Consider the following 17,704-nt stretch of genomic DNA (forward strand, 5'->3'; position numbering starts at 1 on the left):
AATAAATGGGTTGAATGAAAGACATTGGCAATGGCTTAATAAAATAATACTGTTAATATTATTTTAAAAAATGATTTTCTTGCATTTAAATTAAAGGTGAAATACACTGTTTGTACTATACAAAAAAAGCTGAATATATTCTGTAATTAATTGCATAATTTTAAATAAATGTTCATGATGAAATTAAATAAATACTGGCACTACAGGTGCTAAATGCCCCATAAGCAGTAATATGCAATTTCTTCATGAATACAATACATTATGTGTACACACAGCAGCTTCTATTATATATAAGTGACATGCTAATCCAGTTTGTGTCATTTGACTATTTCTCTCAACACACTGGCGCACGCTAATGCTTCCAATCTCCTCATTCATCAGTAACAGCATTATCTACTAGTGTTATTACAAGCAGGAGCTACAGAGCAGAGTAAATTGCAAGAGCTAATTAACACTTCATTAGCCAAGCTCAGAGATGTCACTGTTGTTCTCTTTCGCACGCTGCTATCGCAATACAATTACTTCTTCATGCAACCCGTCTCCGAATGAGCTTCTCAGCTGATCCAAGCACTGCTGAGCATATCGTCTTTCCTGCAGAGCATATGGCTTAAGGAGGCTAGCTTAACCTTACTGGTTAGCAGGCTATACTTACATACTGTATAATATCTAATAACGTGATAGCGGGTATTCACTATTTATGGTACATCCATGCTAAAGAGGGGTTTGGCTTTTTGTTTGAACTAGTGCAAGATATGTGAGATGCGAGACATCCCCACACTGTAGCCTGGTGTGTCTTGATGGATGATTGCCAACACTGTGTCGGTGTGGTTACAGCATTGCAAAGTGGCATTCTGGGAGTGTCTCTTTATGCTCCGGGAGGCATGTACGTACCGCAACTCCTATCCTGTAGTTTCCATGCTCCTCAGATGGCGGTGGCAAATAAAAAGATCTGGATGAGTGGCATGACCTTCAGGGTTGAAAGGTCAGCGAGGACAGCCTGCAGTGTGCATGTCAAACAAAAAGCACAAATATGATTTAGCATGTACATTCACAACCCTCTTGACCGGAGCAATTTCACCTGATCCCGCTAAACTAAAGCCCTCACCCTTTTCAAGAGACATGTTTCTACATTTAAAAAAAAGAACAACATGCATATTGATAGTGCAGGATCCTTGGGAAGCGACAATCCTTGCTTAAGAGTACACCGCTCCCCACCTCCCCTGTCCTTTTGGGATCACTGGGAGATTAAATTTAGGGACCCTATCATGTTTAGAGAGGGAGTTTAATATTTCAACGCTGGACCTGTTCTAAATATAAGATAAAGAGCAGTATGTTATGATATCTTCTCTCCGCTGGGGCAGGTGGTAAATGAGCAAGCAAATAGTGCCAGCCAGCATCTTAGAGCAGCACATCAGCCTGTCGCCCAATGCGTCATATTGTAGTTTAACCCCCTCACCCTCGGGGGGGGACACACGACACGGGGGAGCGAGTGGAGCGAGTCATCGTATGGTTTACTCTTGGTTTCAGTCATATGATATCGGGACCACAGTATGGGAGCGGGCGCCGTATACAGTGCAAGCATGCGCAAGAATAACATTACTGGTTACTATAATAATGCAACACAAGTGACCGTGCACAAGCTAATAGAGGAAGTACTCATTTAGCTACCAATTGTGCGTGTGTGTGCCAAATTTGCATGACAGGATCTAAACGTATTAATGTGGTTCTGCCCAGAAAGATGACATCTGTAATGACTGGTCCAATAGTCTTTGTGAACTAACGAGTTTGTTTTCTTCTCAGTGGAAGTGGAAGGGGTAAAAGGGGGAGGATTCTTAAGTGTCCAGTCAAGCATTTTTCAGACATGTGCATGCAGAAGACCGGGTTACTGGTACTGGCCGGTGATTAACGGCTATTTACAGCGCTTCCAGGAGTATGTGGGAGGGACAGGGAGAGGACTTAAGTGTCAACACACACACACACACACACACACACAAGTCTAATGTGAGACGGACATACCTCAGCTGAGCCTAGGGACGTCACTTCCATCAGGTTCTCAGCGCGGAAGGCAAACACAGCGGCTGCTAGGACTGGATGAGGTTTGTGTAGAAGGGGGAGGTTATGAGAGAGCAAATGTTATGGAGAGGTAACAGAAGAGATGAGGCATATGGGGAATAGAGGAACGGGGAAAACAAAGGGAGATGGTTAAAATAGAGAAAGATAAGAGAAACAATGGATCTGTCGATACAAATATCAAGGCTCCGACTGAAGAGTTTGTAGTGCGAGGATGAGTGCAACATCTCTTACCTGCAACTACCTCCAGAGAATCGTACCCCAGGATTCGGTCCCAGAGAAGAAGCAGTTGGTCAGTAGACAGATACCCAGAAAAGGCCCGCACCATCCACTTAAAGGCTATGCGCAACCTGGGGGCAAAACCATCACATCTTAAGGCTCCAAGAATAGAATAAGTATATCTTTATTAGGAAATTGTGGTGACAGATATTCACCACAAGATGGCAGCAGCAGCACATAACAGAAATAAGGTGTGTGTGTGTGTGTGTGTGTGTGTGTGTGTGTGTGTGTGTGTGTGTGTGTGTGTGTGTGTGTGTGTGTGTGTGTGTGTGTGTGTGTGAGTGTGTATGCAGGGTGTTGGTGACTCATACGCTATATAAACAGCAGCTAAATACAAAAATATAAAATAAGTATGAGTTTAAGAATCTGGATGGAGAAAGACAAATATAGTGTATCGACAATGTGAACAATAAAACACATTTTAATGGACAACTTTTGTTGTTTGATGATGATGATGATGATGATGATGATGATGCACTGAGCAGGTTTGCATTTAACTCCATGGTCAACATTTCAGTCAAAAGTAATTCCCGAGCTTTAAGAAATTACAATGAAAGAATACAGAATAGCAAAACATATACTGTACCATTGCTCTTTTGGTTCTCAGTCACGTGTATCATTGTTTTGAGTGGATTAATAGTTAATGTCTGTGGATGAATCACTCTTCTTCATTATCATCACTGTCATTCAACGTTTTGAGTGACACAGGACCACAGAGATAAGAGGATGAGGCAGTGTGCAGGCTACTCACGGCTGTGCCCCAATTTGTCGGAGGTGGTAGAAGAGCTGAGGCAGGTGAGTCTGAAGTAGTCGCTCAAACTGCAGGCACAGAGACACAATCCCCTGAAGGAGCACATGTGAGCAAGTTAAGTATGTACAGACATTACAGACAAACTGAATATTTTGATCTGGATATTTGGCAGTGGCTATATCGAAAGAAAATCAGGGAGTTTACCGAGGGCGAGGAGGAGATGGAGTGTAATCTGAAGAAGTAGCGGATGTACATTTCCCTGAATACACTGTACAGCTTGGATGGCTCGTTGTACAGGAAACACAAAGGTGCCACTGCAGGACAACGCAGACATGCATTATAAACAAATACACATACACACAGTTATATATTGCTGTTGCAGTATTCCTCCTGTAAGTTTAGTGCAAGTACTAACAGGGGCAAAATATACTCACCATACATTGAAAACCCATGAAAAGGGATGACACCTGTGAAAATGAGATTTTTCAGTCAATGCAGCTAATACAGTTGCAGCTAATGCATATTTATTCATTCATGTATTTTGGATAAGCCCCCTCAGATGGGGTCCTTCCACAAAGTAGACATTTAACAGTTGTTCATTAATGTCACTTTAAACATGTGCAATGTCTCAAAAATGTATTATCAATGTTGATAAACAGCATATAAATTAAGTCCTCATACATAACTATTCACAGATGCGCAAAACACCATCAACATATTGTCGGAAAAATTATTTTTGTTGTTTTCTATATAAAACGATATGATGTAAATGTGTGCAGGCTCACCGTTGGGAGGATAAACAACAGCACAATCCTCATCTTCTCCCTTCCCTGTTAAACAGACACACAGATCAATCAATAACCAAAGACCTACAGCACAGAGTACGGGGCTCCTGATTACTACCAATGTCATGCACAGGTATCTGGGTAAAGACGTGTTGGGTAAGGTCATCTGCGTATAGCTGCATTCTTGTGAGTTCATGTGATGAGTTGGTGAGTGTGTCTTAGTGTGTGTAACCTTGGTGAAGGCCACATCATCTCACCCTGGATGAAGGATCTGGGAGGAGTGGCACTGTTGTATTTGAAGTGCTCCAAGACGGCGGTGTCTCGAGAGAAACACAGCAGCACCTGGCAACACACAGGTGTGGTGTTAAACAGGATTCACACCCACACACGTGGATTAAAGGTACAATATGTAATATCATCCTTGCCTAACAACGGGGAATAAAGGAGTCAGAAGGTAATACACTGTTTTTGGGGGAGGAGCCTGTGATGGCCTCGAGCAGTCTTGCTTTTAATTCTATTAAAGCAGCGCACCTGCAGAGCTTTCCATAAGCGCCGGCTGACTGTTAAACATCCGACTAATCATTTAAATCCAGCTGGCTACTTTACTATACATGTTGGATTGTATGAATAGTTTTGATTAACAACATGCTATTTGCTAAGCTACATTTTATGACTAATAGCCTGCACCTCAAAACAATGCGAGCGTGATGAAAGAGAAATATCCGTCTGTATCAGTCCCGCCCCTGCAGGCTCTATATGAATGAGCGCAAACTCAGCTGAGAGGTCCTGCAGAGCAAAGAGTGTTTGACTAATTTATCTAAATAATTTATCACAATGATAATTGATCATTTATGCATTGATTGCAAAGACAGGGGGCATCCTTATTAGACGTGCTACTGCGGAAAACATCGGTGGCAGCAACTTGATGATTGCGTAGTAAGCCTTTAAAAGTCCACTGAGAGTGATGCATTTTCCATTTATGCCATATACACGAGTTATTTTTGGCATAAATGTATTCAAAAAATAATTTAAATTAAACCAATACATAGGCTAGATTAGACATGGGATTAAAAACATGTACCTGTTAAAATTAAAAATTGTTGTCAAATAAGAGTTCATTATGTTTTTATTAAAACAAAAGGCTACATTAAACATAAGTGTGGCATGTCTTGATAAACGCTCGGTTAATGTGTCAAAATAAGGTCTTGTGATTCTTAATTGCTTCTGATTAGTCAGGAATAGGCGGGGTTTAAAATATGAATATCCATTTACAAACCGACAAGAAGTCTAATTCTCCTTAACAACCATTTTTTACATGTGTAGAATCTGGTGAGCAAACTCATTGAAATATGCAATAATTACATCAGTGTTTATGATGGAATAAGGGTATTAGAATGTGTCATAGCCCTGCACCTGGTGCCAGCATTTCAGGATGAACTGACGCAAACAGTAACAGAGGCTCGAGTGGATGCTTGCCTCACAAAATGACCGTATGGAGGGGAGCTCTTTCCATTACAGTCCAATTTTCTTGTCTTTTTTGAGAGACGATTTAATTTCTACCGGCCACTTCAGATGAATTACATTTGGGGGAAATAGTCTCTTTGGGGCAAAAATGAGACGGCAGCCATTTATAAGAGTTTATTAATAGGAGAGGCCAATAGCATGTGTCTAGGCTGCCTCATGTCGTTAAGTGTACTTGCTGGATACAAACAGGGTGTTCCACTGCCAGACTTGAAGCATTTTTGGCTGTTTGTGATAGATTGTATACTCAGAGGCAGGATAAAGTTTAATAAATGTAAGATATATCATAAGAAAGTTAGTAAATGCCATAGAAAATATGTATGGAAATAGCTCAGTTTATGGACTTTATCTATTCTGAAAACCCAGAGGAGCATTTTATTTAGTGCAAACTTTATTTTGAAAGGGTACCTAAATCATGAAGAGACATATTCCAAATCTATTTGCTGCATTGAAAGATGTTTGTTTTTAATAACCATAAATGAACAAAAAAAGTGACTTCTCTTCAAATATTTTTTAAAAATTGCACTTCTTTAGTGTTCTTGTACACTTACACTTTCCTCTAGTATGACCTGTTTGAATCCACACTCACCCCACAATGAGTGGATTCTTTCACTGCCTAGTGAGTTTACCATCAGTCAACATTGACAGTGATACCAGAGCTTTGTTCTTGCTATGTTTGTGTACTCATTGGTCGGCCACCAAGGAGCATGACATGTTAACAGCTGCTGAATAAACTGGTTGCCGAGTATATGCTGATATTCGTCTATCAGCATCAAAGGCAAACAGAGCGGTGACAACAGGAGCAGATAATAATAACAGGTTGTATCCTTGTCAGGGATGAATGCGTAACTGTAGGTAAAGAGTAACGCTGTAAAACACTCAACTGTCACATAATTCATGGGTGATGATTCATCTAGTGGAAGAAAAAGTTGAATTTTTAATAGCTAGTGATTATATTTAATATTTGTGGGAGACCGTGTAACCATGTTGAAATGCTGACTTCTTAAAGAGAGGTGATAAAAAGCTATTACCCGTATACAAATGAAAATTTGTCCCCAAAGGAGGAAAGTACAAAAAAGTTTTATATATATCCTACATAAATAAACTTTGAAAAGTTGTGTATAAAAAGTGAAAACAGATTTAGTCACCTTACATTTTGAGTAATAGAGATACTATGCAGATATACGTCAGCTTAAAAATAAAAAATGTGACAAAGAAAAATAAAAGTTTATTTACAGTAACATAACAACTCCACAGGGCTGCACACGCAAGTAAACATACATGAAGCATTATCATGTGCTATGTCTGGTTCAGGTTCTGACTGTAACAGAATTTTTTAAATATCATGAAGCAGCATATAGAAAAAACATATTTATTTTGTGGGCACCTCTGGCTGTTTGCGTTAAAAAGTGATTGCCACTGATGGCACCTAAGGGTAAAGAACTGGTGGTTGTTTCCTCAAAATAGTTGCCAATGGCAACCTGCTGAATAAAACTGTAGAGCCCTGCATAAACAAACAGTTATGTACCAATTTTAGAACAGTTTAGTGTTTTAACTTGATAGATTCCTGTATTTGCTTTTTGTTCGTGCTCTGTTCACTGGTTTGACTAACTTAGGCTCAGAAAGCAAAAGATGATGTTGTTAATCTCATTATGGATATTTGATGTTATAGAACACCTGATAATTGAAACAAAGTCTTCAGGGGCAAGAGTACTGATATGGTAAATAATGAGAAACGGAGAGCTGAACTGTGAGAGTAGACACTACCTGATAGAGGAAATCTTCAAACACAAAGTAGTAGTCGTCGTTACTGGCGGTGAGCTTCACATCCTGGAGGGCAGGGCGTTTAGAAATAATATTTTAGTATAATAAATGTGTGCATCAGAAAATATTTGCAGGAAATAACCATGCTATCAAAGTTCATGTCAAGCAGCACCAATGTTTTGTTCATTTCACTCGAAAACCAAAGATTTCATTGTATGTTTTTAATTTACTGTAACTATGCTGCTTCATAAACATGAACAGTGACAGTGTAGAGGAGGTTACCTTATAGATGAGGTTGTCCACCAGCAGGTCATGCTGTATGACTCCAGCCGTTAGCTGTTCATAATGCATCACATCCTGAAACAGCAGAGATCCAACATGCTTTATGTGTGCAATAAACCTTCATAAAAAATCCCATCCAGAGCCCAATATGTGCGGTCTTTTTGATAAATGAACTTGTTTGTTTACAAAATTGGTGTTAATCTTATACTGGGATAATCTGGACAAAATCAAATTCCAGTTCTCTATGGTATGTAAATCAAGTTTATGTATTCTGACGGCGATGACAGAAGGATTAAACCGAGCTTAATGGATGGCTATCTTGTTTCCAACCACATCGTTAAACTCAAACGCGTCTCCGGTTTGAGACAGGTCACATCAGCGCTGCGGATGTGAGGAGAACAAGAACAGAGATGGTCATTTTGACAGCTGAGGTAGAACATTTAATCTATTGTGGTAATATGGACAGCGTCAATGGAAGACACCTCAAATAAGTTCTGCCAAAATACTTGAAACTGATTATATATCATGCAGAAAGAACCTTGCATAAGATCTTTTGGTGTTTGGAAAGCAGTAGACGGTAGAACTTAAGCAATTTAAGGATCCAGGTTACGCAATGAGACATCGCACTGTCCGTCCAACTGTGACTGTTTAATGTGTTTGCCCTCGTGCCGTCCAGAGCCCCGTTGACACTCTCCAGACCTCAGTCGGGTCTGTGTTACTTTTTCTCAGAAATCAATCTCCCCATCAGAAGCATTGTTTTATCAACTTGGCCTCAACAGGAGACTATGGACTCCAGCGTTTACACTCCACTTTGCCACACAGGCAGGCCGCTGCTCTGTTTGGGCTAACTGTGCGAAATTGCTTGCATTTGATTATCTTTGAATTTGTACAGACGGGACAAGACACAGCTAAGATACAGTAAGGATAAACAGGACAGATTATGTTGCAGGATCAGTGTCCATTTTGGTTTTCTCGGTACACTGTAAATCCCAGGATACAAACTGAAACAAATACAAAAGAGGTCCAAAAAAAGAACCTGACCATTAACTGTGAAAACTTCAACTTGTAGTAAACAAGCAGTTTGGGAATCTCTGCAGCTGTGTGTGCTCGTCGGCTTTATAACAAACACTGACGGTTAACAGCCGTCAGTGTTTGTTAGGGTCCAACTTAGCCGTGTGTTTGTGTGTGTATATGCATAAAGTACCTGTGGCTGGTTAGTAGAGTTAAGGATGAGGGCCCACAGGTCTGCACGGAGCCCAGTAGAACAGCCCTGTCTGCTGTACTGCTGCGCTGCTGCACTGTCCTGCTCCATAACCACTAGTTGGAAAAGAGAGAGTACAGGAGAGTGAAAGGCATGGACAGACAGTTTATATTTCCTCCATGGCCAGTTTTAAGGCTGAAAATTTTAGTAAAAAAATGAATAATTATAATTTAATCAAATCAAATTAAGTCAAATTAAAATAAATAAATTAAATTGCGTCAAAAAATACATTCTAATCAAATTAAGTCAAATTATCCTAAAATAAATGTATTAATTATGAATGAATTTATAAATGAATTATATTTAATAGATTTTAAATAAATGAGTTAAAAGTAATTAAATCAACTCAAATGAAATATATTACGTATTGTATTATATTTTATTAATTTAAATCAATAATTTATTCCAATCAATAATCCACAATAATAAATCAAATGTACTTTAATTGAATCAACCCTTAAATTAAATTAAATTACATCAAAATAATTATATTGAGCTTAATTAAATTCATTTTAATTTAATAAAATAAAGGTGACCTGCCAACCAAGATTGCATCTGACCAACATAATTCATAGAAAGCCTCGTGATTTGCTGGCAAATTTATATAATATGTACAAACAGCAGCTGGGAAAATGAACACCTGCACATCTTGAATGGCCCCACAACAACAAGAAAACTTGGAAAGTATGACTTCCATTAGCACAGAAATAAAACATCTTTCAACAGGGACTTTGATGCATCCAAAAAACAATAAGATAAGTTATGAAAAGTACTACAAATATGCCGTGTCACTGATTTATATAAGAGAGGGCAAGCTGTAGCTTTCATATCCACATGTTTGGTACCATGGGCTTCTTCAAAAGGTACACAGTGGTTACAATTTCTATACAAAATTCTATCCCTCCGACAATGTATAAACATAAAGAATCATAACACAGACATTCCCATAATGGTGATAATTACATTACTTTCCAAAAAACACTCAGGCACGTGCTGGAAACAACCTCTCCCACATCTCCATTCTACCCCTAAATCTCTGTTGTGACAGTAGCTAAAAACACACAGCCCTTGACTTAAGGTGCTGGCCAGTCATAACATAAACGAACACACTCCTCGGCTCCTAAATTTTCTATTTGAGTGCACTTAACACTTGGTCTGGAACACGACTCGAAGCTTGGGCCCCGACACACAGTCAACCCAGGGTGAAATAGTGGACCGGGGCCCTGTGGCTGTGTATATAAAATACAGCTTTTGTTTTTCAGACTCTCGTCGATTGATGTCTGATTAGTGTCCATAATAAGGTCGGTGTTTACACTGGGTCCATAGCATAGCAATGAGATCAAATTTATAGTGTCTATTGTGCCGATTACTGCACCTGAGACGGCAAAGAGGAAGATTCATTGATGGCAGGAGCTGACGTTGGGGATGATGCTATGAAGCTATGAAGATGATGGGACTTCACATCATCTTCAGAGCAGTGCTTATAAAAAGTAATCATCTCTCTCTTTCAGCTTTTATTCTTCTCTTTAGTCCTTTGCACTTGCATTTAGAGATCTATCAACAATGTTTCAGCCAAAAGAACATCAGGTCAATTTTTTTAAACAAAAGGAGAGCTTATGCAAGTGAAGAGGACAGTGTGCTGGAGCCTTGTTCTTTATTGTGGATCATAGGCGTTCTCTTACACTCTATCGGTCTACAAGTGTGCTTAAGTCTGCGCTTTTAGGTTTTATTCTGTTAAGAAAGTGATTCAGAGCTGATATAAATATAATTTTTGTTACTAATCTAGAAAACTCTTTAATTCAAAAAACATTAACGGTCAGAAGCAAGTTCAAATATAAAACACAAAATGACTGAACACGAGGCAGACTCAAGGCTAGAACTGTAGTTTAAGGTTCCCCTACTAAATATTTTTCTGAAGGGGGTAAATGCTGACTGGAGTACTAATAAACACTAATGAATAACAAGAATGTATTATTACTCCTGGTGCGGGTTGGTGGTTTTGGTTCAGATTCGGGTTCTTGGACCCCGGTATACCTGCTTGCAGGTCTTGTATTTGTACTTAGTTCAGATCAATTTGTGTAGAAAATGTTGCGCATTTATGCATTTAAATACCTCAACTAAAGAGTTAGGATAACAGAAAGCCATTTACATCAATACATTAAGAAACTATTTAAATCCAAAACCCAAACACTGACCTTTTTTCCCGATTTGAACATAGTCGTTTTCAAACAAGTCTGCACATGAATAAGAGAGAGAGAGAACAAAACAGATTAATAATCTCCTGGTGGGGACTCCGTTTTTCAAACTAATGTTATCGCTTTGATTTACAAACACAGAGACGGTGGATACGATTCTATTTAAAGTCTAAACACCAGACTGTAACAATGTCAATATCTGGACTTAACAGAGATATTGTTTGAGAAAACCCAGACAGCCATGTGGCACAGGAGAGGCCGGTGTGGTAAACACACCATTAAAGCCCAGTGTTCATGAGGTAAACACATTTATTTTAGTTATTTCTGATTAATTACTGCGAGAACGAAAATGTGTTTAGGTATGAAATTAAAAAAGCTGCTGAATGGACGTCTTGCCTCTCTTTATTACTAATCCTATACTATTATATACTTGATAGGACAAAAATACCTCTAAAAGGTTAAATACTGTAAATAGCCATTTAGGCTGCCCAATGTCCAAACCAGTATCAGAACTGGAAATGATTCAGCTATAACACAATGTCCTGCGTGCCTAGTGTCACAGTGACAGGATGCAGAAACCATTGAACTGGCTGACCTATTAAAGGAAAAGTTTAAATAATAAAAATCATTAACCCTCTTGTGTCTGTCAACTTAATATGAAGCTGCTGCAAGCTGCTGCTTAGCCTAGCCTAGCACAGACGTGTTGTTTTTTTAACTTAGGTTTGTGTATTGATCGAACTAAACATATATAATGTGTTATTTACTGAGTTTACCTTTGGACAGAGCAAGGCTGGCTGTTTCGCCCTGTTTACATTCTTTATGCTACCCTAAGCTAACCAGTTGTTAGCTACGGCTGCATATTTAGCGTACTGACATTAGAGTGGTATCCATCTTCTGATTAAAGAAAAAATATATATTTCTCAAAATGTAAAAATAGTCCTTTAACTACGATGGTGCATGAATTTGTGTAGTAATCCAGACTCACCTGGATGGATGTGTGCATGGTCATCAATCCCCAACTGTCCAGAGGTCAGGTTCAGCTCTGAGTAGGCCCGTCTCTGACATTTTAACACAGACAAAACAAATCACATCCACAAATTTCATATGCATCGTGCATTTCCTGGGGCAGCTTAATAGGATATACTGTAATATGTGTTGAACTCAGCAGGTCACTAATGGACAAAACACCTGCAGCTAGATAAACGGACGAGAAATCACAATGAACCAGACATCCAAATGGGTTCCTACCAGCTGAGGGATGTCCCTGACGTTGAGAGGAACATGGATGAGACCCCAGTGGCTCCTGACGCTGACGTCCTCGCTGCTATCATGATTTGGATTCCGCAGGCTGATTAACACCTGTGTAGAAAGCAAATAATGCAGCATATAGAAAATGTATTTTTCTTTCTTAAAATTCCAGTTTTCCTGCAAAAAAAATCTGCTTACCTCCAGAAAGTCTTTGGGGGCATATACAGGCCTAAAGCGAGTTAAATCTGTAGAGACACAAAGACATTGAAGAATCTCTACATTTTGAGAGTACAACTTACAGTACAAAGGACATTGTGTAAGTGGTACTTCCAGCTGATACATGTACACAATGTTTACATATGCTATTCCAGAACAGGTTCAGTCCAAAGAAAGTACAAAGAACAGTACAGGGCAGTTGAGGTACATTCAGCCAGCTTTAAGTGGGACTTCCATACACTGTCAGTAAATCTAAGTGCTGCGTGTCATCCCCAGAACGAGGGCACATTAAGGTTTGGACGGAAGGAGGGGTGCAGCTCGTTATCTCAGCTCCGTCCGAGGGGTCTGGACAGCTTCTACACTCACAGTCCAAAGTGTTTATAGCCGCAGGACGGCACATCCTAAATGTTATTATATGGCAGTGAGCTGTGATAGCGTTGTTAGGACACACGGTTAACGTGTTCTTTGTGAATGTAATGGCTTGGAGTGCAAATGGTTGGTTCATTGAGAGGTTTGCATAGGGAGGTATGAGACGTGTCTTCTCAGACTTATTGATAATAAATACTAAATACTTGAGCTATGCCTAAAACGATCAACGACTACACTGGAGCATCTTGTGGCTAATATATAGCGCTGGCTTTAGATGTTTCAGAGTGTAGCCCGGTCCCTATGAAAATCCGTCCCTGGATGAATACTGGTTTATAAGCAAACATGGAAGTGTTAGATCTGATTCAGAGATGTGTTCAGCTGATGCAAAGTTCACCGGCGTCTGACTGATGCACCAGCGACCAGACACATCAACACTAATCTTTCATAAAAGGCAGATTGCTCAGGGCCAAAGCCCTGGGTAATGTCTTGAGACCTGGTTCATCTGTGCCCATCTCGTTCCATTTGTTGGTGAGCTCCTTCTGCTCCGCTGCGGGCCTCTGCGGAGTGGGAGGAAAGGGAATATTTCAACAAACATATGCCATACTGCCAAAACAGAACCGATCCTGAATATGTCACATTGGAAATGTCGTCATAAATATAATCATGACTGCACGGAACAACAACAAATTATAAAAATGATTCCCAAACCAGATGGTTCCAAAAAGCACTGCCTGTTTATAATCAGTCTACAGCTACAGAAGCAATGCTAACCCTTTTTCGGAGCAGGCTATTGTCAAGCTCAGTTAAGCCACAGTTCAGAGCTCAGTCAGCTTGGGGTAAAAATGATACAGGATTAAAATTACTTTTGCAATTATGAAGGCCTTTGCCAGGGATCGACTAAATTTTAGTTACCATGCGAGCCAGAGGCACTCCGAGCTCAGTACTCATGCTGTTCAGGCTTTTGAGGACACGCTTTTCCCAGCTGGCCTGCGTAAGAGAGCACACACACACACACACACACACACACTCAGAAACATTTGGCTTCAGATATCATGTTGCAAATATCTTGGCGATTCAAAAAAACAGGGCCTATGTCTCTGAAATCTGCAGGCAAAAAAGACATCATCAGAGGTAGGAGAAGAGAGAAAGTGAGGAAGAAAGAGAGGTGAGGAGTGACGTTGATAAGAAGAGACAGACTGACCTGTGCCTTGCGCATGTAGGCCAGTGGCTCTTTGAGATGCTCTGGAGGAGCTGAGGGATGACTCGGGGGCAGCTGGCTAGAATAAGCAAACACAAGAGAAGGGGGCAAGTGGCGTCAGAGTACAATAAAAGATGGGTTGATCTGTGTTTTTGAGGGATTGAAGCCACTATGAACACAAACGACATCAATTTTTATAAAGGACTGCTTAAAAGACCTCGACAGAAGGAAGCTGTCAAACAAAACAAAAGAAATAACATTTTGAGATTCTTCTTTAAAAAACAGGCAGTCAGTCACCATTAGCGCCCAGCATGTTGAGCCCAGATGAGTCACAACGCATCTCAAACAGATGCTGCGACGTACTCATGTCGTTTCCCCACTAAGCGTGCTCAGGGCATATTGAATGACTCAAGGACGCAGTGCGTTAAACAACGTTCAAACCAATCTAAACACCTATAAGAGCACATAGGGCTGACTAATGGCCAAAAGAAGGAGGCATTAGTCAAAGTTTTATGTCATCCTTTTAAAAGCAGGGCATTAAGAGTCCTATGTTTCAGTCTGGGACTCAAGAGAGCAAGAAGGGTATGTAACCCTCAAAGGTAAGAGAGCACAGTTGATGAACACCTTTCAAAGTTGTTTATTCAAGATTCAAAGTGTTTTCCAGCTATTTAGCTATTTGATTCTAATAAAGATTACTAATGAGGGCGAAAAGGACATAAATCTGGAAGACGCTGACCTGCTGCCAACAATGTGAGGTACAAATATTTGTACAAGCATCAGCGCAAGGCGACTTTGTATCCAAATTATTTATAATTCCCAAAACTCAGACATGGTACACAAACCATGTTTACGCAGTGAGCAAAACGTTCATAAGCTTTATCCTAATTCTTGCATATATCCCCCTCTCTGTGGCTGAGCCCACCTGTGTGAACAACGTACAGAATATGCAAATAGATAGGACATGACAATGACAATGCTTCACCTCCCCAGTGTGATGTTTGTGACAATACATGTAAATACACACAGATCATTTGAACTCCCACCTCATAATAAACCTCACCTCACAAGTAAAAACTGTTCATAGTTTGGTGGTGTATCGGGAGATGTAGTTCTTCACATTCAACTTTAGAAACTTCTGTCTATCACACAGAGGCCCCGGTAGCTCTTTCATATGTGTGTGTTGCTTTAGACCACGGAATAATGAAGTTAAGTCTCTGAAGAACTGAGGGAAACTTTAGGCCACTCTTCTTCTATCAGTGCAACGTTATGAAAAACATAAGCAGGGGCGCTTTTTCATTGGCTTGATCAACGTTTGGTCCATTTGCTCCATATCCAACAGGCTACCCACTCCAATGAGAGACAAATTAAACCTTCTCCAGGCTTTAGTAGTATGAGCTTTCCCTTGTTTTGTGCCCCTAATGGGATACAGCTCATTTGCAAACCCCATTTATCAATTGACTCCTGCCAAGTGTGTGTGTGAGTGTGTACATGGCTGTCAGATATGTAACAATAACGACAAATAACCCTTAAAATTAATGTAACTTACACATGCAGTTCTCTGTACACTGCATTCTGGAGCTGTCTTTCCCAGCCTGTAAAACATTTAAATACTATTATCACCATGCAGACAGATATATACATATATTTGTATTAGAATAAGCAGAAAGCTCAGTGACAGTGTGTGTGGTACAGGGAAAGACTGAAGGGTAATGTGCCCACCTGATGTTTTGAGAAAACTGCGTACGTCCTCTTTGAGGGACTCCAGCTTGATCTCAGGTTGATGTAAACACTCCTACATGACATTTGGGGAAAGATAAAAACACATTTGTTTGTGCTATGAGTTATGAAGCTTGTGCGTTGTGTTTTTACATCACTAGAAGCACAACATCCAGCTGCCACTCCTGACGCTCCTGACTGCTCGTTAGCCACATGCTAACTAGCCTCCTCACTCACTTTGGCTTGCCTCTCTATCTGGGAGTGGAGGTGGCTTCCCTTCAGCCGCTGGACGATCTGAGCGATGGTCAGGGACAAGTCGGAGCCGTCGTCCATCCTCCTCAACGAAGTGTTGCGTCCGAAACGGGACAGTTTGAAGTGTGGGACATCAGCAGCATCCAGCCAGGCAGCAGCCTCCCACTGCAGAGGTTACTTAGCAACTCAGGTCGGTCGGTCGGTCGGTGCGCGTCCGGGGGAAACAAGAACCAGATACTTTGGTTCCGAGATGAAGATGTTTCCTACTTTCTTTTTTTAAAACATTTAGTGGAAATACAGTACCAGTCAAAAGTTTGGACACACCTTCTCATTCAACTACTTTGAAGAATGTAAAATATAAAACATATTCTGGTTTGTTGAGCATTTGTTTGTTTGCCACATAATTCCATATGTGTTCCTTCATAGTTTGGATGTCTTCAATAATCTACAATGTAGAAAAAAAATAAAAATAAAATAAAGAAAAACCACTGAATGAGAAGGCCAAACTTTTGACTGGTACTGTATATAAAATATAGAAATAACCACTGAAGTTTGGACACAAGTGCCAAACATTGTAGATTAATATTGAAGACATCCAAATATGAAGGAACACATATGGAATATGTGGTAAACAAACAAATATATATGTTTTATATCAAATAGTTATATGTGTATATATAGTACCAGTAAAAAGTTTTTGGAAACATTATAATGTGAATATAACACCTTCATCATTCATGTGTCACACATTTACATGATCTTTTATTTTTTTTATAATTTTAATCAAATAATTATAGTAATTACAGTACCAGTCAAAAGTTTGGACACACCTTCTCATTCAATGTTTTTTCTTTACATTTTTTCTACATTGTAGATTAATATTGAAGACATCCAAACTATGAAGGAACACATATGGAATTATGTGGTAAACAAACAAATGCTCAACAAACCAGAATATGTTTTATATTTTAGATTCTTCAAAGTAGTTGAATGAGAAGGTGTGTCCAAGCTTTTGACTGGTACTGTATAAAGTAGCATAAAATGGAAATACTCAAATAAAGTATAAGTAAATAACAATCCACCACAGCACAAAATATAACATTTGATAAACCCTTCATATGTGATACATTTCAGTGGTTGTGTGTAGGCTAAGTACACTAAGTAGGTCTACTGTAGGCCTTAATCTCAGTTTTGTGTACTTTGTGTACTTGAATATTTCCATTTATGCTCCTTCATACTTCTATTAATCCCAAATGGAAATACTGCACTTTTTACTTCACAACATGTATCTGACAGCTTAAGTAATGTGACTTTCATATGATCAGATAACGACATGTCATTAGTAATTGTTATAAATGAATGACCCAACATCTTATAATGCAGTAAATATAGCTCCACCTCGACTACATCAATAAAATGTTGCTTACACCTGAATGCATCCGTTTTGACAATCAAATGATATAATATACATTCATATTACTTAATTACAGAGGGTGTTTTATGCCGAATAACTTTTACTATAATTAGTATAGTATTTTTACTTTTGATATTTTAAGTACATTTGATGAAAATAATTCTGGACTTTAATAAATTAGATTTTTAATGCAGGGCTCCTACTTGTAGGATGGAATATTTCTACATTATGTAAAGAGTAAAGATTCACTTGTGACATGTTTTTTGCACATTTCACATTGTTAAAGAGTCACATGATACGGGCACATGTGGGTTTCTGACATTAGCCTCCATGAATTCCACATGTGCATTTTTGCCATTACTGTAAATGACCCTAACACGAAT

At 39.4% G+C, this 17,704-nt stretch overlaps 1 protein-coding gene across 1 annotated transcript; it reads right to left on the reverse strand.

Moving 5' to 3' along the window:
* tbc1d19 (TBC1 domain family, member 19) lies at window positions 1–16,112 on the reverse strand. Its single transcript, XM_054601476.1, has 21 exons — window positions 15,893–16,112; window positions 15,659–15,731; window positions 15,486–15,531; window positions 13,943–14,018; window positions 13,654–13,728; window positions 13,235–13,298; window positions 12,355–12,401; window positions 12,157–12,267; window positions 11,894–11,966; window positions 10,909–10,947; window positions 8,657–8,769; window positions 7,453–7,527; window positions 7,174–7,236; window positions 4,143–4,227; window positions 3,886–3,930; window positions 3,535–3,567; window positions 3,305–3,414; window positions 3,101–3,192; window positions 2,305–2,420; window positions 2,017–2,087; window positions 1–997 (listed from the first exon to the last, which is right to left on the reverse strand). The coding sequence occupies exons 1-21, from the start codon at window positions 15,986–15,988 to the stop codon at window positions 923–925; spliced, it is 1,578 nt and encodes a 525-aa protein (XP_054457451.1). The 5' UTR covers window positions 15,989–16,112; the 3' UTR covers window positions 1–922.
* Between the last annotated feature and the right edge of the window lie 1,592 nt (window positions 16,113–17,704).

The sequence above is a fragment of the Anoplopoma fimbria genome, chromosome 7 (assembly GCF_027596085.1).
Source record: "Anoplopoma fimbria isolate UVic2021 breed Golden Eagle Sablefish chromosome 7, Afim_UVic_2022, whole genome shotgun sequence".
Taxonomy (NCBI): domain Eukaryota; kingdom Metazoa; phylum Chordata; class Actinopteri; order Perciformes; family Anoplopomatidae; genus Anoplopoma; species Anoplopoma fimbria.

Excerpts from the sequence above, each read along its gene's own strand:
- tbc1d19 (XM_054601476.1), bottom strand. The coding sequence starts at position 15,988 with ATGGACGACGGCTCCGACTTGTCCCTGACCATCGCTCAGATCGTCCAG. Across the intron at positions 12,402-13,234 it reads GATGGGCACAGATGAACCAG|ATTTAACTCGCTTTAGGCCT; the intron begins GTCTCAAGACAT and ends GTGTCTCTACAG. Across the intron at positions 7,528-8,656 it reads ACTCTACTAACCAGCCACAG|GATGTGATGCATTATGAACA; the intron begins GTACTTTATGCA and ends CTGCTGTTTCAG.